The 18,879-nt window shown below is 39.6% G+C and overlaps 1 protein-coding gene across 2 annotated transcripts in view; it reads right to left on the bottom strand.

Moving 5' to 3' along the window:
• ANO6 (anoctamin 6) overlaps nt 1–18,879 on the bottom strand; it is a 308,488-nt gene that overhangs the window by 30,429 nt on the left and 259,180 nt on the right. For both annotated transcript variants that reach the window (XM_069229080.1, XM_069229079.1), the window contains exons 12-16: nt 13,857–13,934; nt 12,665–12,890; nt 4,506–4,675; nt 4,243–4,340; nt 2,740–2,867 (exon numbers count right to left, since the gene is read on the bottom strand). In XM_069229080.1, the coding sequence (XP_069085181.1) occupies nt 2,740–2,867; nt 4,243–4,340; nt 4,506–4,675; nt 12,665–12,890; nt 13,857–13,934 (700 nt within the window). The remainder of the gene's footprint in view (nt 1–2,739; nt 2,868–4,242; nt 4,341–4,505; nt 4,676–12,664; nt 12,891–13,856; nt 13,935–18,879) is intronic.

The following is an 18,879-nucleotide window of genomic DNA, read 5'->3' as shown; positions in this document are numbered from 1 at the left end:
AAAAACTTCTAAATTAGGCAAAGCTTTTTATGCTCCCTAAAAAATAAAGGTGTGTCCTGGAGCATCATGGCCTTGCATTGAGTCTATTACCATGTGTAATAACATTTAACAACTAAATGATTTTATTAAGGCCTCTGATACTTCTTGTTGAAATACAGTACAAAACCACAGGAGACACAGAGATGGAAATCTACGTGACCAACTAATGTAGTAAAAGTGCATTTTTCACGACAAGCTTAACAGCATTCTTGAGTCCATTTCCAAATACCAATGACCATTTCATTAATACAACGCAATGGGCTAGATGTATCATTTTATCCAATAGCGATTACCCAATTGAAATTTTTTGCGAATCGCAATTAGGTAATTGCTATTGGAATGTATGAAACTCCAGGAGTTTCATACTGCAATTCGCAAGGGCTTGCAAATGGACCTACCTCATTAATATTCATGAGGTAGGTCGCAATTTGCGAGCCATTGCGAATGGCTACAATCACAGGGATGGTGGCCTGCTGGGCTCAGTAGACCACAATGTCTGTGAATGCTTTTCAATAAAGCAATTTTTTTTTTTTTTTAAATGCAGCCCGTTTTCCTCAAAGGAAAACGGGATACATTTAAAAAGGGAACGCTGCCTGCTCTTAAAAAATGTTTTTGCATGCATTCACAAAGGGGAAGTGGTCCCTTGTGGACCACTTCCCCTTTGCGCATGGGTTACCACCAATTTGAAATTGGTGGTAACTGTGATTGTTTGGCGACTGCATTCACGGTCACAAGACAATCATACAAACCTCTGCGATTCGGTATTAGGAAGGGACGCCCTTGACATGCCCCTTCCGAATACCAAATTGGTATGTAAACGCAATTCCAATATGCGATTCGGTAACAAGTTACCGAATCGCAAATTGGATTTGTTACATACTAAAAAGCAGTTTTTGCGATCGCTAACGGCCCTTTGGCAAAGCACTTTGATACATCTGCCCAAATGTTTCTTTCTAGCCACCCCTTCCTACTCACATGCCCCCAGCTTTCAATGAGTCAAATCTCTATCACAAAATCATGCCCAGCAATACTTCTGCACTAGAGGAATCAAGGATACAATGGAAAATAACAAAGCAACACATCCTTAGCGTGGTATAAGAACAAGGATTAACGTACTGATATTACATCATGTAATAATTAGTAAGAATGATGAGTGACTATAATACAGTGATGGAGAATTACTTTAAGTATGGCATTTTGAGTTAATTAATCCTATCAAGCAGCAATGTTTCAAAAGTAGCATGTCAATGTGAAGGAAAGTCACTGAATCAGAAGTCCCAGTCGAATGTGAGGGAGAGGGATCTCCCCCAGCACCTTCGGAAACTGAGCTGGTGGACTGGAGTTCTGTGATATAGCAGAGTCCCACGCTTCCAATAGGTCAGTAAAAACCCAATCTTGCCATATAGTGCTATTCTACCCTTGAGTTTGGGGAAGGTGTGGAGGGGTGCTGAGGGATGTAGCATGACATATGCCACCCTCCTGCATGGCATGAAAAAAATCTTTTATTTCAGGACTGTAAATCTAAAGTGTGAGCACAGATACACCCTGGTGTTCTAAAAGTCCACCTTCCCATCTAGTGAGTACCTTTCAAAATGGCATCTCATACCCTGCAATGTAAGAGTTTTGCAAAGAAGGGAGCACGAGGGAAGTGAGGTTAGGTCCTAGGAACATGAGGCCAGTGACTTTGTTGGATCATGTAGGATGGTCCAATAGCACCTGCACCAGATAATTTCCCACTCATCCCTCCTCAACCATGTTTCTTGACCTCAGTATGTGTATATTAGTGTCTAGAATGGTTCTCCACATCAGTCTTTGATTGAAATATGGACCCACAAATAGGGAATTACCTACTCAAGCTGGTAATTGAATCCTCGTGTTGGGGATAAACGGACCATTGCAATAGAAAGCAAGCTTGGAATTTACACGTTTCAACAGTAAGCCACCCATTATGCAAGGGATCAATGCCATGGTCTCAGCTTACACTTTTTAAAATCTCTCTATTCTCATTTTGGGACTGTTTTTACATTTGGTGACACACTTGCTGGTGAATGCAGGGCTCATAACAGGCTCCTGGACATAATCACTCAAAGCTCCCTTTTTATGCAGTGAATACTGCCAGCTTTATTCCTGTGTGCAAAATGAACTGATTGGGTCAAAGCTGGCTTTGAATGTAGATGTTTTCTATCACATACGTAGGAAAATCTTTTTATCCAAATATATTATTTGGTATTGTTCATGGAATTTCAGCCACGGTTTGTTTAATTTAAATGTGCACAGATTCTGAGACGGGTGAGCAGTGGGAGTAACAGGCATTAAGCTGTTTTTAACAAAATTATATTTCTAGTTCTATCCACAGCTTATGAAAGTTGCAAGCTATTGCACCCAAATCCATGAAACTCACCCCAAAAGAGGTCAAAGTAGAGAGATGCCTGTTATGAGGATCTAGAAACATTTAGTTGTACCTCATAGCCGTGTTGTCTCTCCTACACTATCTGGCAGAAACAAACCCTTGGTCTCAGTGAACTGGGATCACACTGTTGCCTTATGTTCGGTTTATGATAAACATTATGTAATGCCTTCCTAACAACAGATCATTGATCTGATTCACGTACACAAGTCAGTCTGGAACGTTTTGTTACTGTTCTCCAGCAAATGTGAGGTTCGTCTAAAACGAGGTATTAATTCCAATTAGTTTCTTACCCATTTCAAGGTACTCATAAAACAATCCCAACTTTCCCATGGGTTGTAGATGGTAGTCCTGCTCCCATCGAGGGATAATCTTCTCGGACCCTACAGCTGTGCATCTTCCAATGAGATTTTTAATCCAACTGAAAAAAGAAACATTGTGTGTTATACCATATATGACAAAACAGAAAAAAAATAAAAGTTTGTTTGACCATATTTGACATAACTGAAAAAAGCAATGTGTGTTTTACAATAAGTGACATGCCTGCAAAGGTTTTATTTTATTGCTATATCCTTGTTCTGAATATACTGATGTAGATCACTGCCTTCGAGGAGCCGCTTCAAGGGTGAAATGTGATATCACATTATACTCTCTAGATCCTAGATTTCTGCTGTGACAGTAGAAACCAGCTCAACAGAACAGGTCGGAACCCACAAACACAGTTTTACATAAACGCTGGGCATTTGGCTCAGCTTTCATTCAATTTCTACAATCCGCAATTCATTTCCAGCACTTTTATTTGTGTGTATGCATATTTTTTTTCTAATGTTACAATATACGTCATGTGTCCACAACCCATGATTATGCATCAACTGATGCATGGGGGTGAAGGGAGGGTACACCATCCTCCTCTGGTTGTCAGAAGTTTATTGTTAAAAATAAAATAAAGATGGAAGCCTAAAAAATAATGATTCTCTTACAATGTTAATGTAGGGTTCTCAAACTTTTCATTGGCATTAACTATTGATCTTTAGTAACCTTTAGTAACCCAAGGTTGAAGTGTTTAAGTCCTGCTTGCTCCATTTTCAACATTACTTTGTTGTTTAAAGATTTAATTTGATAGATCTGGGCCCATCAGTCACACATTCCCAGTTATTAATAATAAAAAATCACTACCAGTATTCCACCTTGCTGGTTTGATAAAACCCCGGTATGCATTTGTGTATTGGCTAACCAAGTAGTAATAATAACCTGATGTTTTTTATATCACAATCAGTGTTTTCCATCTGGCCGACACTGTATACCCTCTAATGTTATCAATGTTTACTATTTCTAATGAAACGTTACCTTACCGCCAGACAGGAATGCTCTTTAATCACAATGCACATTTTCTTAATAGGAACCACAGACTTTGAAGCAAACTGCCCGAGAAACAATGCTTTCAATGATCCAGCAAAAATAAGCAATAGTTAATTTATAAACACAAAACAGCCAATATAGAATGAGAAAGGGCAACTACAATTCTAATATACTGAACTCCAGTATGTAGGCTTCTCAGCAGCAATTATAGACAAATGCCAGCAAAAGGCGGGTAACAAAATGAGTAGATCAGCAGTGTTAGAAAAATACCTTCAATCATGAGAACTGCTCCTAGTGTTAGACCTTTTCACATTCTGCGCATTGTCCATTATCACATTTTAACCATATATATTTTCATAGTGCAGGACACCCTTTAGAGGGCCTGAGCAAAATACACCTTAATGTCTTAAAATAATAATTTTGAGATAACCACTTACGGCACAAGTACTTCTTGAACGTTATTCCAGATTGCCTTGCCTCCCATTATAATCATTAACTGAGTGGTAAGTTCCAGGAGGCAGCCACCTGGATCACACTTTAGAGGGGAGATAAAAAATTGTTAGAATGTTTGTCTCATGCTTTGGACAAGGGTCTTGCCCATATCAAAACACAATGTGCTGTATAACAAAATATGTAACACGTTAGGACACTATAAAACAATCTTTAGAAACAAATGTTAGAATAATCTTTTTTTCTATACCTCTTCATTTCTGTATCTCCCCAGCCAATAAACTGGATCTCCAGGATAGCCAACAAATTTGCCTTTAAAAAAGGCAATATAGAAGCAAGCCGAATAGTAGTTGACAAACTGGAAAAGGAACATCTTCATTGTCAGACTGTTCTCATAATCGGATTTGGTCCTTTGTAGCTCTAAAGAGGGATAGAAAATGGACATGTTTGCACCTTATTTCACTCCAGTGGCCTTCACAGAAAACACATGCCAGAACAATGAGGTTTTAATATAAAACTTTTCTAAATCTGGCTTTGATATCTAGCAAACACGTTTGTGGATTGTAATGAGTATTAACATTTATTTACGGTTTGGATGAAAATAGCTGAGATCGTTAGACTGTTTGTTTTGGTAGTGAACCAGTCCAAATGTTTATTCATTCTGTGGTAGGTAAAACCACACTGACGTTTACAACAATGATGATGTGCTTTTTAAGTACTGGAAAGGTGTTCCTTATTGATTGTGCTCTTTAGAACTCCACTGTCTTGAAAAAACACAACACCACAAGGCAATTTTTCTCACAGCGCAATGGAGGTTGTTCTACACTTAAATTGGCAAAAACATTATTTAGGTTGGGGGAGGGTACAAAAAGTATTTTAGTGAAAGATGTTGAATATATTTATGAATTAGTTTCCTTTTGTAACCATGCACTGCTGCTACCCTAATCAGTGCATAAAAAGTACATTGTGGAAAGTATGTAAAGGATAATTATCTGCAAGATTAGGCATGCTTTTTAACAATGATGGCCTCCAATAGTATATTCCAGCCCCCCCCCCCACTCACCAAGTAAGATGTTTCTTCTGTAGATTGGTAATTTAACTGGTTACCTTCAAGCTACATAGTGTTAGATTGAATCACACCAAGTAATAAAGGATGAAACTATGAACTTCCTTTAAATATGGCTAAATTGTGCGTTTGGTTAGGCTAAGGAACTGCTGAAATTGTGTAAAGGCCTTTGCACTGCATTGGGTGTATACCTCTAAAATCCACTGACAGCAGGAGCCTGGCTAGAGCAACTGAAGACAGCCTTTTCTACTGGTTCGGTGATCAGAATCAAAAGACTGCCTTGGTTTGTGTATCCTCCGATGGAGAGGTGTGGACTACATAAATGAGCCACAACTATTTATGTAAACCTAGTGTGCGGATTGGTGACACACATGGTCTGCCTCTGTGTTGGAGGTAGGAACGCTAATGGATAAAGAATCACTATGCTGGCCATCTCTTTTCTTGAAGGAATTCTGAATTACAGACTACTGATGGTTTTTAGTTTAGTGTGACAGCTTGAAAAAGCTGCTACAGGGCTCCCCGATTATGCATATTGTGGGCCTTATGTCGCAGTCACCTGATTAGGGTGATAGGAAAATGTGTGAGATAGGGGTCTATGGCATGTTTTCTGAATCATTTGGAAATGAGTATGTGACAATACACACATTCTGGATGCATAAGGACATAAGCCATCAAAGGTGCTTATGTGCTGATTTTCCAGGTGATGGAGATTTAGGATAAGTTGGGATGGGAATGTCTTCTTTATTGTGTAGAGTTGTGACCACTGTCCTGGGTGCCCAATTGCAAGTATTTGGTATCCTGGTTTTCAGATTTTGGCCCCAGCCACTCACCCAAGCTTGTGAATAAAGGCCTAGGCCTGTCCGTGACTTACAAGTGTTCTAGGGCCTGTCCTGGACCTGGAGGGATACACCAAATCAACTTTCAGTAGCAATAAGAGGACTACTGTCCATGTCACAGGTTCATGTGTGTGACATGGTGACATACGTCTTTCGTAGTGACAATAATAAGCCAATGCCTTTTTATTTGTGCCATTGTTAACGATGAGCCCAGAATTCTAGCACTGACATTCAATATGGCTGAGTGAGTGCATGGATGCTAGTGGAGTTTGATATGTGTTGCATGATGGCCTGAGTGCACCAGATTGACACAGGCCTGTGAGTTCAGTGTTGAAAGCCCTTGGCATGTTTTTTGTTTGTTTTGTTTTTACATGAGAAGAAGGTGAGTTTGCTTTCGCAGACAGCAGGAGTATATTGCTGACATGCCTTACTGAAGCGGCGATAGAGGAGACAGGCCTTCCATTAGATATTTAATTAGGTCCTTTCTGATATAGTGGACTGCTGATTAGTCTTCCCAAGATCGCCACTTGATGGCTGGTAGGGGTGAGGGATGGGACTGCAGTTTGTGTGTCAAAGTGTGAAGGGTCCTATAGAATGGCAGCCACCCTTTGTCTCTCTTCCCAATCACAATCAAGGGTAGCTGGTGGTAGTCAGGTTTGGACTGCTCACATCTATTTTGTGCCTCTGACATGGGTGCTCCAACCTGTAGGCTACCTCACTGTGAAGATCTTGACTCAAGAAAAAGTATGAAGCTAGAGGATAGACTGAATAGGACACATGGAAAGGGAACTGACTTAACTGGTTCAACAAAGAGAGATAGAAAATCCACATTCCTTGTCCGCTAACTCTGTATAGATGTCAGAGCAGCTGATCCAATTATTATTCCAGTGCCAAGTTTTCTCTGACTAAGGAGAGGGTGCTTCACAGAGTACCCAGGGGATTACTGTGTCACCAGGGCTAGTGCCTGCCTGACCGCCAACTTTTCACAGTTAAGGGGACATCACTTGGGAGTTCAATCTGACTCGTCCTATGAACTAAATGAGCTGTGCTTGAGCAAAGGGGAAGGCGTGAGCCTAACCTGCAGCAGGAGCTGAACATCGGATGGGGGCTAGAAGCAATTGTCCCTTGTGTAGGCATCTGTCCCACCAGAGACTTGCTGACTGTGTGACTGTCATGATCAATGTTGCAGATCAATCCCACAAATCCTCGAAGAAACTGTAACACTTCTGAAGTGTGCCCAAGTGGCCTTTCATGTCATCCCAGTCATACACTTGTTTCATTGTAGCATTAGTGGCAGTAAAGTTCTGGAGCCTTATAGACATCAAAGTAGAAGAACATTAAATAAAGGACATCAATGAACCTGCAGTGTGACCAAGCAAAGAATGAAAAGGCTGGTTTTCCTAGAACTATAAACAGTACCTCTTCTTGATAAAAATGCAGACCTAGAAGTCCAATCTAACTGGGAAATATTAGGTCAAAGGAAGTTACAATAAGTGATAAGGCAACAATCCCAATCTATTTTTTGCCAAATATGGTTGAACAGAGCTCACAGAGTGGGGGCAGTTGAGAGAAAAAACTGAAAATCACACAATAATTATTGTAAACATGAACTCTGGCTTATCTCTTTAATGGTGTGGATGTAAACATGACTCCAGGCATTTCCTAAATCATATTACAAAAGAGAAAATGAAATCAGCGACAAAGACTTCAAAGGTAGGTGATACCTCACATTTAAGAAAATGTGCACATACAAGGCTAACATACACAAAAGAGAATACCTGACCAGGGGCCTGATTTATATACTGGTGGAGAGGATACGCCATAGCAACGTAGTTCCTTCCCTATTAATATAGTTGTCTGCTCGCCAAATTTAATTGTGGGTGAACCTTAAGTCTGACCACAGTGGAGACTACTTTGTCTCCGCTGTTGCCAAACTTCTCTGATGGCCCTTGGAAGTAAGGGCTTTCGGAGAGATGGCTACATATCCGCCTGCCTAATTTAGATGGCAGACATGTAGTAATTTTTTAGTTTCTTATCACCAGGTAAAACATGATGGTAAGGAACAGTAAAAAAAAATTATAATATTGGTTCCCCACTATGGGAGAAGACTACCATGGCTAGGGAGCATTGTATTATATTTTTTCTTTACTAAAAGAAATCCCATTTCAAAAATTTCTATTTGTAGAGAAAAAACAACTACTGTGTGCTACAAGGTCATGGTCTGCTGATGCAGCCTTGTAGCACCGATTTATATGCCTTGACAGCAACTACCATGAAGGCGGCTGCTGGCAATGTTTTTTTTTTATTTTTTGTAAATCACTGGATGCTTGGCGTTCATCTATAAATTGGTTGGTCAGCCTCTCCACTGTGTGGGCAAAGTAATTTACTCTCTCCCCATGGCGAGAGGAGGGTAGTTGACCTAGAAATAAATCAGGCCCGAATTATCAAATCAAACAGTGCTCTGCTCTCACAATTTCACTGTATATTACGGGAATCTCTAATAGACACTCACTTCTTTGAGTGTTTTTTTCTTATTTACATAGTCTATTTCTTCATTGTCTCACATACTGCTTCAACTACTTCATACCACTTAGTAATATCACTCCAAATCAGATTACGGATGATGAAATTCCAGTGATCAAATACAGCCAGTTTTCCTCTTAAATCAATTGTGATCCACTCATAAAAATCAGACATGTCAAAAAATAAGGGAACACATGCATTAAGACACATCCTTTACCTAGAATTCTATGTTAAAAGAAAACTGGCACCATATGAGAAAGACCTTACTTCATCTTGGACTTGGGTCCTTTGATACCATTCTATGGATAGACCTCCATCTTGGAAGCAGAATATTGTAAAGTTAGACCAACGCCATCAGTCTGGAAATCATGGTGTTTGAATAGTAAGTGTAGAAGAAGCCTAAGTTTGAGATCTTTCACCAAGCACTGTATTCCGTGATTCCACTGTTGACATTTATGGCTGTACTTCAGATAACTTGGTGAAGTACATTCTGGGTGGCCGTGAGCATAGAAGCACCAGGGCTGTCCTAGAAACACGAATGATCAGCCATGCGCTGAGCGTGCAACATATCAGAACACTTTGCCTAACAAGACGAATAATGCTCCTTCCTAATTTGCCAGCACTAGGCCCTCTCAGTTCCATTCTAGGCAAACTGTAACAACGGGTTCACAAATGTTTTGGGGAATAAAAAAGAGAATTTTGGCCAACACATTCATCTTTACAGTGTTAATTTGTGTCCAAAGGCTTAGACTGAATGTAAGCCACTGATCAAAGTCGGAGATCACATTTCTTATAAGATTTTCAATGTTTATTGTTTTAATATGATTTACCTCTCTTGGGATTGATTATGTCAATGTGCATAAATAGTTTTACCTCCCACTGTAATGGCCAATTGACATATTCTTATTGTTGACCGGTTTTGGCATTATGGTTCATTTAGTTCATTTTGTAAATTGAACAGGAGTGTAAGATCTCACCAAATTAGGTGACCCTGCCACTAAATTCTCATGGGAAAAAACATAAATTGCTCATTACTTGAAAACATTTATGTTTGTCTTGAACAATTTTGCCTTGTCTCTTTGTGCAGGTTGATCATTCTAGATCATTACAACTCAAATATTTTCCCAGAGGCAACAAAGTTTGGTCTGTGATGTGGCGGAGAGACGCATTGATGCAATCAGGGTGGAGGTCAGGGTTTGGGGGACTGCAGGAAAGTGGGTGTAGGGGAAGCCAAGCATATACATCTAGTGTCTGAATTGCTCCTAAAACGGGATTAATCCCGGCTTCTCCACCTAACTAAATTTTGTGATCCTAGGCTCCTTTTTCAGTATCACATATGAGGATCTTGAAATACATGACTTCAGAATGTGTGCTGTACTAGCACTTTTTTAAAAATACTTCTCAATGCACTTATATAATCTGATGTACTAAGGTTAAACAGTTCTACATGTAAATGATATACACTTTTTGAATTTTAAGCAGACTTTGTCATATATTTACACTTTAGCTGCATAATGTCTTTAAAAATAAAGGTGTTTCTAAATTTAGGCTGTGCAGAGCACCCTAGTTACTTCCTTTCTTTAACTTAAATTAACTTTTAATTAAATGCTTGTCAATTTATTTAACCTCTTTTTAATGTTAAACAGTGCTGAGTTGATTCCGATGCTGCTGTTGATCAAGATATGCCGAGACGTGAGTCCCGTGCTCACTGCGCCACTGGATTCAAGCTAGACTGGCTGATGAAGGGTGATACCCTGAAACCGGTCCTAGTATGCTTGATCCGGTCCAGGGAGGACCTGGCTTTACAGTTCGGGCTGGACTATTCCCATGGGGAACAGGGACAAGACTGATTTGCATATGTCTAGGTCCAAACTGGGGTGGCGTGGTGACCAAAAAAACGATGGATTAAACCCAGATCTTTGTGACGGGGGTGAATGTTTGCATTGTTCAGTATTCCGTCCATCATCTGTTCTTTTTGCTGTTGACCAGGAGGCCACATGTAAAGGTCGAGAGGCCTGCATGCGGCCCCCAGGCCGTACTTTGAGTATCACTGTTCTAGATAATGTTAATGCTAAACCAAAATGGCATAAATATCTACAGGATCCTACAAAAGAAAGCATTAATCTACAAAATGTTTTGTTGCAAAAAACAAATTAATTCGGTGATGGGTCTATTGTACACCTCAGAAACCGGAAAAGCCTGGTGTTCTGGAAGTGGAAAGTGTTGGAGATGCCTAACAAAACATGCAGATTATACCCATATGTTTTTTTTTCACTGCCCCGTCATTCCAGTCTAGTGGAAAGTGGTAAATGTTAAAATGAGCATGTTTTTTAAACAGAAGCACAGAGCTGTCAGGCAGCAAATGCCATAGCAAACTGGTCACACTTGGGATCATGGCAACAATTGTGATTACTACCCTGAACGATGATAGCTAAAAAATAAAAAGTGTTAAAAATGGGAAATCTATCAGTAAATTGCACGATGACACATGGATTTTCAACATGTGAAATCTGTCACAACTGGAAACATTTAATTTAATCTCAAAGGTCAAGCTGAGAGTTAAAATTATATTTAAAGATTTTCTGGATCTATGTAATTTCCACATAACGTTATCTGTATGATACTGAAACTATCTCCCAAACATAACATATTTTGGATGGGCAATTACTTATTACAGTTAAGATCTGTCACCTGTGTTTGACAATTGAATTGAAGTCATGGCTGAGCTGTATTTAATAGATGATTTTTTTCATCCGGAACATAATTCGAATCGAGTTTTACAATTGTTACTGTTACTACCCACATTTCCTCGCAGTGGACATTTTATACATGTTTGTGAAGACCATTTCACCTATATTAAATGTAAAAGCCTGTGCAAGATTTATTTGCTTTGGGCTGAATATGTTTTTGAGAAGTTCCACATGTCGGAGGTCCACAAAAAAGTTCCATTGATGTTGGTTTTACTGGCATTTGTATTAAGTAGCAAGTGATTATTATTTTCAGTGATTGCACAATATCAATGGCCAAATTATTTATAATAATTGTATTGATATTAGTGGAATGCAAATGTGGTAATAGTTGTCCTAACAAAGATTGGTTCTCTATATATACCTGCTTGGAAATTGGCCTGGCCAGATAAAAGAGCTCATTACGGGGGGGGGACACCAGTACTGTAGTAGAATGGAGGCAGTACCCAGCAGTTTAGTGTAGTTGTCATGCAAAGCAGTCTGGCACCATAACCCTAAACATGAAGCAGGAAAAAACCTACTCCATTCATATATTTTTGTATTGTTCTTGTATTCATTTTTTTGCAGAACATAAATTTACATGTGTTGTTTACGCGATGGTACTCACTTAAGTTGTTTTAAAAAAAATGTTTTTAACCAGGACTGATTTCACAAAGATAGTTGTTTAGCAAGTGGCCCAGCAAGTTTAGCTCCCGTTGCATAGCTCAATGTGTCATGTGCCGGTTACAGGCCCGAATCCTAATAAAGATCTAACACTGAGTTCTTTATAACAGCATTAATAAAGAATGCACCAAGTAACAGTTAATTTTGCCATGTGCAATATACAACTAGTAAACTGTAAACTTCGTACTTGTATAGCGCACTACTCACCCGTTAGGGTCTCAAGGCGCTGTATGCATACCGCTGTGGAACCCCTCCTGGCTTTTCCCTGTGAGGTGCCCACTCCTGGGCAACCTCCAAGGTGAAGCCAGGCATCCCAGCGATGTTGGGGCCGTTGTGGAGATTAAGCAAGCTATTGCCCAGAGTTACAGAGTGGGACCCATGAATTAGATTAGGCACCGATGCGAGAATTATCAGGTCCGAGGAAATTGAGCCCAAGACCCGCCGAGGCGGGAATTGAACCCTGGTCCCGGGCCAGATTTCTGCATCAGGGTCTGCCGCTGTAACCATTGAGCCACACTACTCCACAACTAGTCATATTTTATCCACTTAATCACGTTAACACAAAAAAGCTTACCAAAGTCTGTTATCCAGATGGCCACTCTTTCATAAACCATGTTCAAAATCATGATTATCACAAAATTAATGATGGAGGCGGTCACTGTGGTAGCGGTCTGTGGCGTCAGGTACTTCTGGATTGCTTCCGTTCCGTTGATGTGGCGCGGTAATGTTGACGAAAACACCAGGAAGACAGAAAGTCGGTAGACGATGATCCCAACTACAGAGGCGATAATCAAGAAAACCTGAAAAAGAAAGCGATAAAATGCATGTCACCCTTCTCCTATTCTCCTACAGGTCAATGCATTATTCATCGTGAGACTGAGATGCTACGTTAAATATCTGTATATTTGTACATTAAAAATTGTTTTTTTTTGTGGTGTAGGACAAGGTGGTAGGATTAATGTGATAATATCGTACACAATTCTACAATCAAAGAAAATCTCATAATAAGCCAAACCATTAAAAGATTGTATGCAATCCTTTCTGTTCTTGAACTTTAAAAAAAAAAGTCCTGATAAACTGCTTTTATTCTGTGTTTTAACTCTTTATCAGCTCTTCTTCCTCCTCCCAATGACCCTTTTTCCCCCTGCTGCCACACCAGCACCCCCAAAAACAAACAACTTGGCAGCAGTGAGTGACTCGGGTGAATTGGAGGTGGGCGGTAGGGCGTTTGCGTTCTGAGGCCAGTCACTGCTCGGATGTGATCTTTCAGGGACTGGCATCTGGAAAACAAACGGGGCCTCCGGCTGCATCATTTTATTCATCAACAGCAGCGGCCAAGGGACCAAATGTCTTTCTGTGCAGGGAGAAACCAGAGCAAGGGCCGGCTCAGTCTACTGAAGACGTGGGGCATGAAGAGGTCATATCCTGTCCCAACCAGCGAGCAGTAGGGAAGGGACACACTTGATCCCACCCAAACAATTATGAAAAGGGATAGAATAAAATCGATGTAAAAATGCTGATTTAAATTAACAATTACTTTTTCTTTATATTTGTCATAGACCAGTTAACATGCTGTTTTTCTATGTGAACTCTCAGGTCAGGCTGTTATGCTAAAGGACAACTAGCTGTCAAGTCAGTTATTGCAAATAATAATATGTCCTTTATTCATATCATGTGTGCTATAAAAGGCACTTAGTGTGATAGTTTGCAATCAGCTGTTGTAATAAACAAGTCACAGGCCATTATAAAAACAAAAGTAGCTTTACCCAGAACAAAACAGCACTCGTGCAGAAGGTCATCCTCAGGCACTTTCCGCAGGTGGTGTATGGCACGTGCTCTTCTTGCTGTGAGGCGGCAAAACGTAGGGATTGAGCCATGACATATATGGTATTTGTCAATAACTCTGAAAACGTCGACAGTTTAAACACAAAAAACAATAAGAGAACATGGTAAATTGGTGAACCGTTGTAGAGGCCTCTAAATGAACCCCTTGTCTTTGGCGCGTACTCTCAAGGCTCAGATCTGTGGAGCCTTAAGTTGCTTGCAGAGTGGACATTCAAGCCCTAGTTACATTTAGAGAGAGGCCTTTTAAGCAGGAGGGGACTCTCGCGCCAGTAGCATTGACCCACGTCTGGAGCAGGAGGTGAAGAGTTCAGTCGTGGCAGGAGGAGACGCCATGGGCAACACAAGGGATTATTGTTTCGCACAATGCATTGTGAATTCATAAAGCTGCTCAGACAGCAACACAACTAAAGAGGCTTGACAGAGGCACGGCCAAGCGTGTGCAATTGGCGGGATAGCATTAAGCTGGAGGTACACAAAGCTTTAAGGAAAACATAAGAAAGCTGCTCGAAAAAGTGGGTTCTTCCAGGTGTCCACATTTTATCGATATTACCTGATTCCCATTGTTGCCTTAGAAGGAGTGTCATTACTTTGCGTTTTTAGGCTGCTGTTGTTGTGTTTGGCTCTTGAATTTTCAATAAATGGGGATGTATAAATTACTAAACATAAATACTTCTTCCTTGGGTTAAGCGGAGGATTAACACTACACCAACATGCCATGTGAACTCCACGTAGGATTCACGCTCATCAAATTATGAGGGCACCATCCTGAGGTCCTCTGAGCTGCTTGGGCAGCGGGGTGTCCTGACTCGCATGCCTTTAGGCACACGGAAACAAATGATCCAGGAATAAGCGCACACTCCACACTCCAAAATCACTGAAACACCACTTGTCGATTCATGTTTTGCACTGCTGAAAAGTACAAGGTAATTAACAAATTGTTCGGAAGCTGAGTGAGGTTAAACTCTGAATTAAAGTTTATTCTTACTAAAAATAGGAGCCCACAGCGTAACAACCTCTTCCTGTGCCCTCCGAGTGAAAACTGTCAATTTCACATTCGGAACGCACAGGGAGTTAAACACCACGAGCCAGAACACATATTCAAACAATTACAAACATGAAAGATAACAACAGGAAATTCTTAACATGCACGTGCATGTGTACATGACCTCATACGAACCTTGACTGTGTATTACATTACATCTTCTTTCCCTTTTGCAAACAAAACATTCTGTTTTATAGCACATTAGTACAGAAAGAAATCTTTGTATCTTGACGGTACAGAAACATTACGTGATGTCCTGCAAGCTTCATCATGAGGGTGAATACTTTCTTTGGCAACCTGTGAAGACTCTGCAACAGAGCGATTAAATTCTGAATCACAAGAACTTGAGTCTAAAATTTCTACACCATGCTCTAATGAATGAAAAGCTTCCGAACCATTCAGTACATCAACACCTTGCTTATGATTAAAAAACAGATGAGATGTATCTTGTAAACCATCTTCCTGGATGTTTTTGTTATCCAAAATCTTTCTTGCTTGTTCATAAGACAGTTTAACTACACATCTTTTACTCCACCACCCCTTTTTATCCAATAATAAGGACCCTTTAGATACCTTCAATATGCGTACTGGTGAAGAATAAATAGAAGATCCTTTTTTAACTCTAACAGGACTTTTGATTAAAACCCAATCACCCACTGTAAAACTCTGTTCTTTTACACGATGCGTGGCATCAAAATGACTTTTCTGCAAATTTTGTTTGGTTGTTGCATTAATTCTCATTCTATTTGAATCTAAACAAGAATAACATTTTGGTTGCCCTGCTAAGTTTTTAATCCAATCAGGACAGAGTACAGTCCTAGGATCCCTTTTCCGTAACAGCCTAAACGGAGAAACCCCTGTAGTGGAATGCGGGGTGATCAAATAATACCAAACCTTTTTATTCAGAAAATTTTCCACTGAAGTATTAATAGCAAGCGCAGTTTGTATCCCCTCCTTCAAAAATCTGTTCATTCTTTCTACCAAACCATTTGAAGAAGGGGAATACAATGCAACTCTGAGATGTTTAATGTTATGTGAATCTAAAAAGTTTTTCATTTGAGTTGAAGTGAAATGTGAGCCATTATCAGTAACCAATTCTTTTGGTGCCCCTTCAATATTAAAAATCCTGTGTAAAAACTTTATCACAGAGGCTGTGTTGGGCGTATAAGTGAACTCAAAATAAACCCATTTAGAATAGTAGTCAACCATTACCATAAGAAATCTTTGTTCATGGGGTAACAAATCAAAAGGACCTGCAATATCCAATGCAATTTTGTTCCAAGACTCAACAGGGACCGGAACGCAATGTAATGGTGTCTGTGAAGTTTTCCAGTGTTTATCAGATAACAAGAAAGTTTCACATTTGTCAATCCATTGAGACACCATCTTATCCATTGAAGGCCACCAAAAATATTCTTTTAAGATTCTACAAGTTCCTCCAATACCTAGGTGCCCTTGATGAGCAGACTCAATTAAACTACTGCGTAAAGATGCTGGTGGAATACAAAGGTCTGCACGCATCAAAACTCCTTCTACTAATGAAAGTTCAGCTGAAATTTGGGCAAAGGGTTTTAAAGAGTCAGGCAAAGAGTGTTCTTTTGGCCACCCTTCTCTTACATAACTTATTGCTTTCTGCAAAACTGCATCCTTTTGAGATGCATCCATCCAATCTTTATATTGAATACTACCCACAGAGTCCAAAACATCCTCAATGATTGCCACAACTGCTTCTGTTTCATCATTATCATCATCTAAACCAACACTTTGTAGTGGCATTCGGGACAGGCAGTCCGCCCTGACATTTCGACCTCCAGAAATATACTTAATTTCAAAATTGAACTCTTGTAGCCGAGAAAGTAACCTAACCAATCTGGAAGACGCTTTACCAGTTCCATTTCCATTTAACAAATGTAATAACGGTTTATGGTCTGTAAAGATTTCAAATCGAGTACCCCAAATAAAAGTTTTGAACTTTTCAACAGCCCAAGAACACGCAAGAGCTTCTCTTTCAATTGTACTGTAGTGAGATTCTGCCAGCTTTAAACTCCTGGAAGCAAATCCAATGGTACGTTCCTGCCATGACACCCACTGACAAAGAACAGCACCCAACCCTTTTTGACTAGCATCAACAGTGATGGTACATTTATGACCCGAAATATATGATGATAAGACTGGTGCCTTTATAATCAATTGTTTGATATCATTGAAAGCTTGATCGCAAGAACTGTCCCAAACAAAAGATATGCCCTTTTTAAGCAAAGACCGTAGAGGTTGTACTACTTGAGCATACCCTGGAACAAATCGTGAATAATATTCTGTCATGCCCAGAAACGACCTAAGTGTATCTTTATCTTTTGGAGGGTCAACTTCAGTGATGGCTTGAGTAAGTGATACTTTAGGTTTGATGCCTTCTGAAGAAATGGAATGACCTAGATAATACAACTCATTAGTTAGAAATTTACACTTTTCAAGTCCTAAAGTGATACCAACTTTTTGGAACAAGTTCAAAACTTTTCTTAGAATGACAAAATGTTCAGCAACAGAGTTTTAAAAAATGAGTACATCATCTTGGTAAGCCTGCACTCCCTCAATTCCTTTCAATATGTAATCCATACATTTTTGAAAGACACTGGCAGCAGAAGCCAACCCAAAAGGCAATCTCAAAAACGTATATGCTCCAAATGGAGTCACAAACGTAGTGAGATCAGTTGACTCTGGTGCTAAAGGTATTTGGTGATATGCTGATTTAAGATCCAATAAACTAAAATATTTTGCAGTACCAATATTTGTAAGAAGATCTTGAATCTTTGGTAAAGGGTGACAATCAACTAAAATATTCTTGTTAAGAGATCTCAGGTCAGCGCACAAACGAATCTCGCCACCCTTTTTGCGCACAAGAACAATAGGACTGACCCACTCAGAAGCATCAGTGGTAGTAATTATACCTTCACGGATCAAATCATCCAAATTTTTTTTTAGATCCTCTCTCACACTTAACGGAACAGCTCTGACCTTATGAGCTACAGGAATAACATTCTGCTTCAATTTTATCACATGCTCAAACTTGTCTATTTTTCCAATTTTAGAGTTAAAAACATCTTGAAAATCATCTAGCAGTGATTTTAAAGCACAATCATCAATAGTATCACCAATGTAAGAAATCTGAGTGTCATTGACTTGTACAGGTTTCTCAGAACCGGGAACAAGTTTCAAACCCATCTTAGCTAGGTCTTGCCAGCCCAAAATATTTTTGCCTTTGACAGCTACATAAATTTTAGACGTAATTTGTCTACCCAAACATGACAAGGTTTCAATGAAAAATCCTAACATATCGATATCATTGTCCCCATATGCCTTTGGAGAAATATCAGTTTTATGCAAGTGAAACTTATCAGACCATTGAGCGTAATAAAGCTGATCCGAGATAATAGAGACTGGTGCACCAGAATCAGCCATCATACTCAATGTGTAGCAATTAGCAATGATAACTTCACAAAAAGGACCTTTATACTTGAAACCTGGTTGAATAGAAACAGCAGACTCAATGGTTAAAATCATCTTATCAAAATCATTTTGCAGAGTGACGATGTCATCATGCATTTGAACACTACTAACTTGAAGTACACTCTTACCTCTACACACAGATTGAAAATGACCTATTTTGTGACACTTAATACATTTTTTTTCCTAAAGCCGGACATTTAGGACTGTTGCCTACATGCGAAGTAGAACCACATCTGAAACATATTAAATTTGTTTTTTTATATACCGGTTTGACAAAGTTATTTTTGAGCACAAGCGCATTAATTGAATCAGAACCTTGGATGGAATTAATCACACAGTTACTAGAAGACACAGAAGAAATACATTTTGATGAAACCATTGCTCTTTCAATGCTTTTC

The sequence above is a fragment of the Pleurodeles waltl genome, chromosome 4_1, assembly GCF_031143425.1.
Source record: "Pleurodeles waltl isolate 20211129_DDA chromosome 4_1, aPleWal1.hap1.20221129, whole genome shotgun sequence".
Classification (NCBI taxonomy): domain Eukaryota; kingdom Metazoa; phylum Chordata; class Amphibia; order Caudata; family Salamandridae; genus Pleurodeles; species Pleurodeles waltl.
The sequence above is the reverse complement of the archived record's forward strand: the minus strand, read 5'-3'. Positions and strand labels throughout refer to the sequence as shown.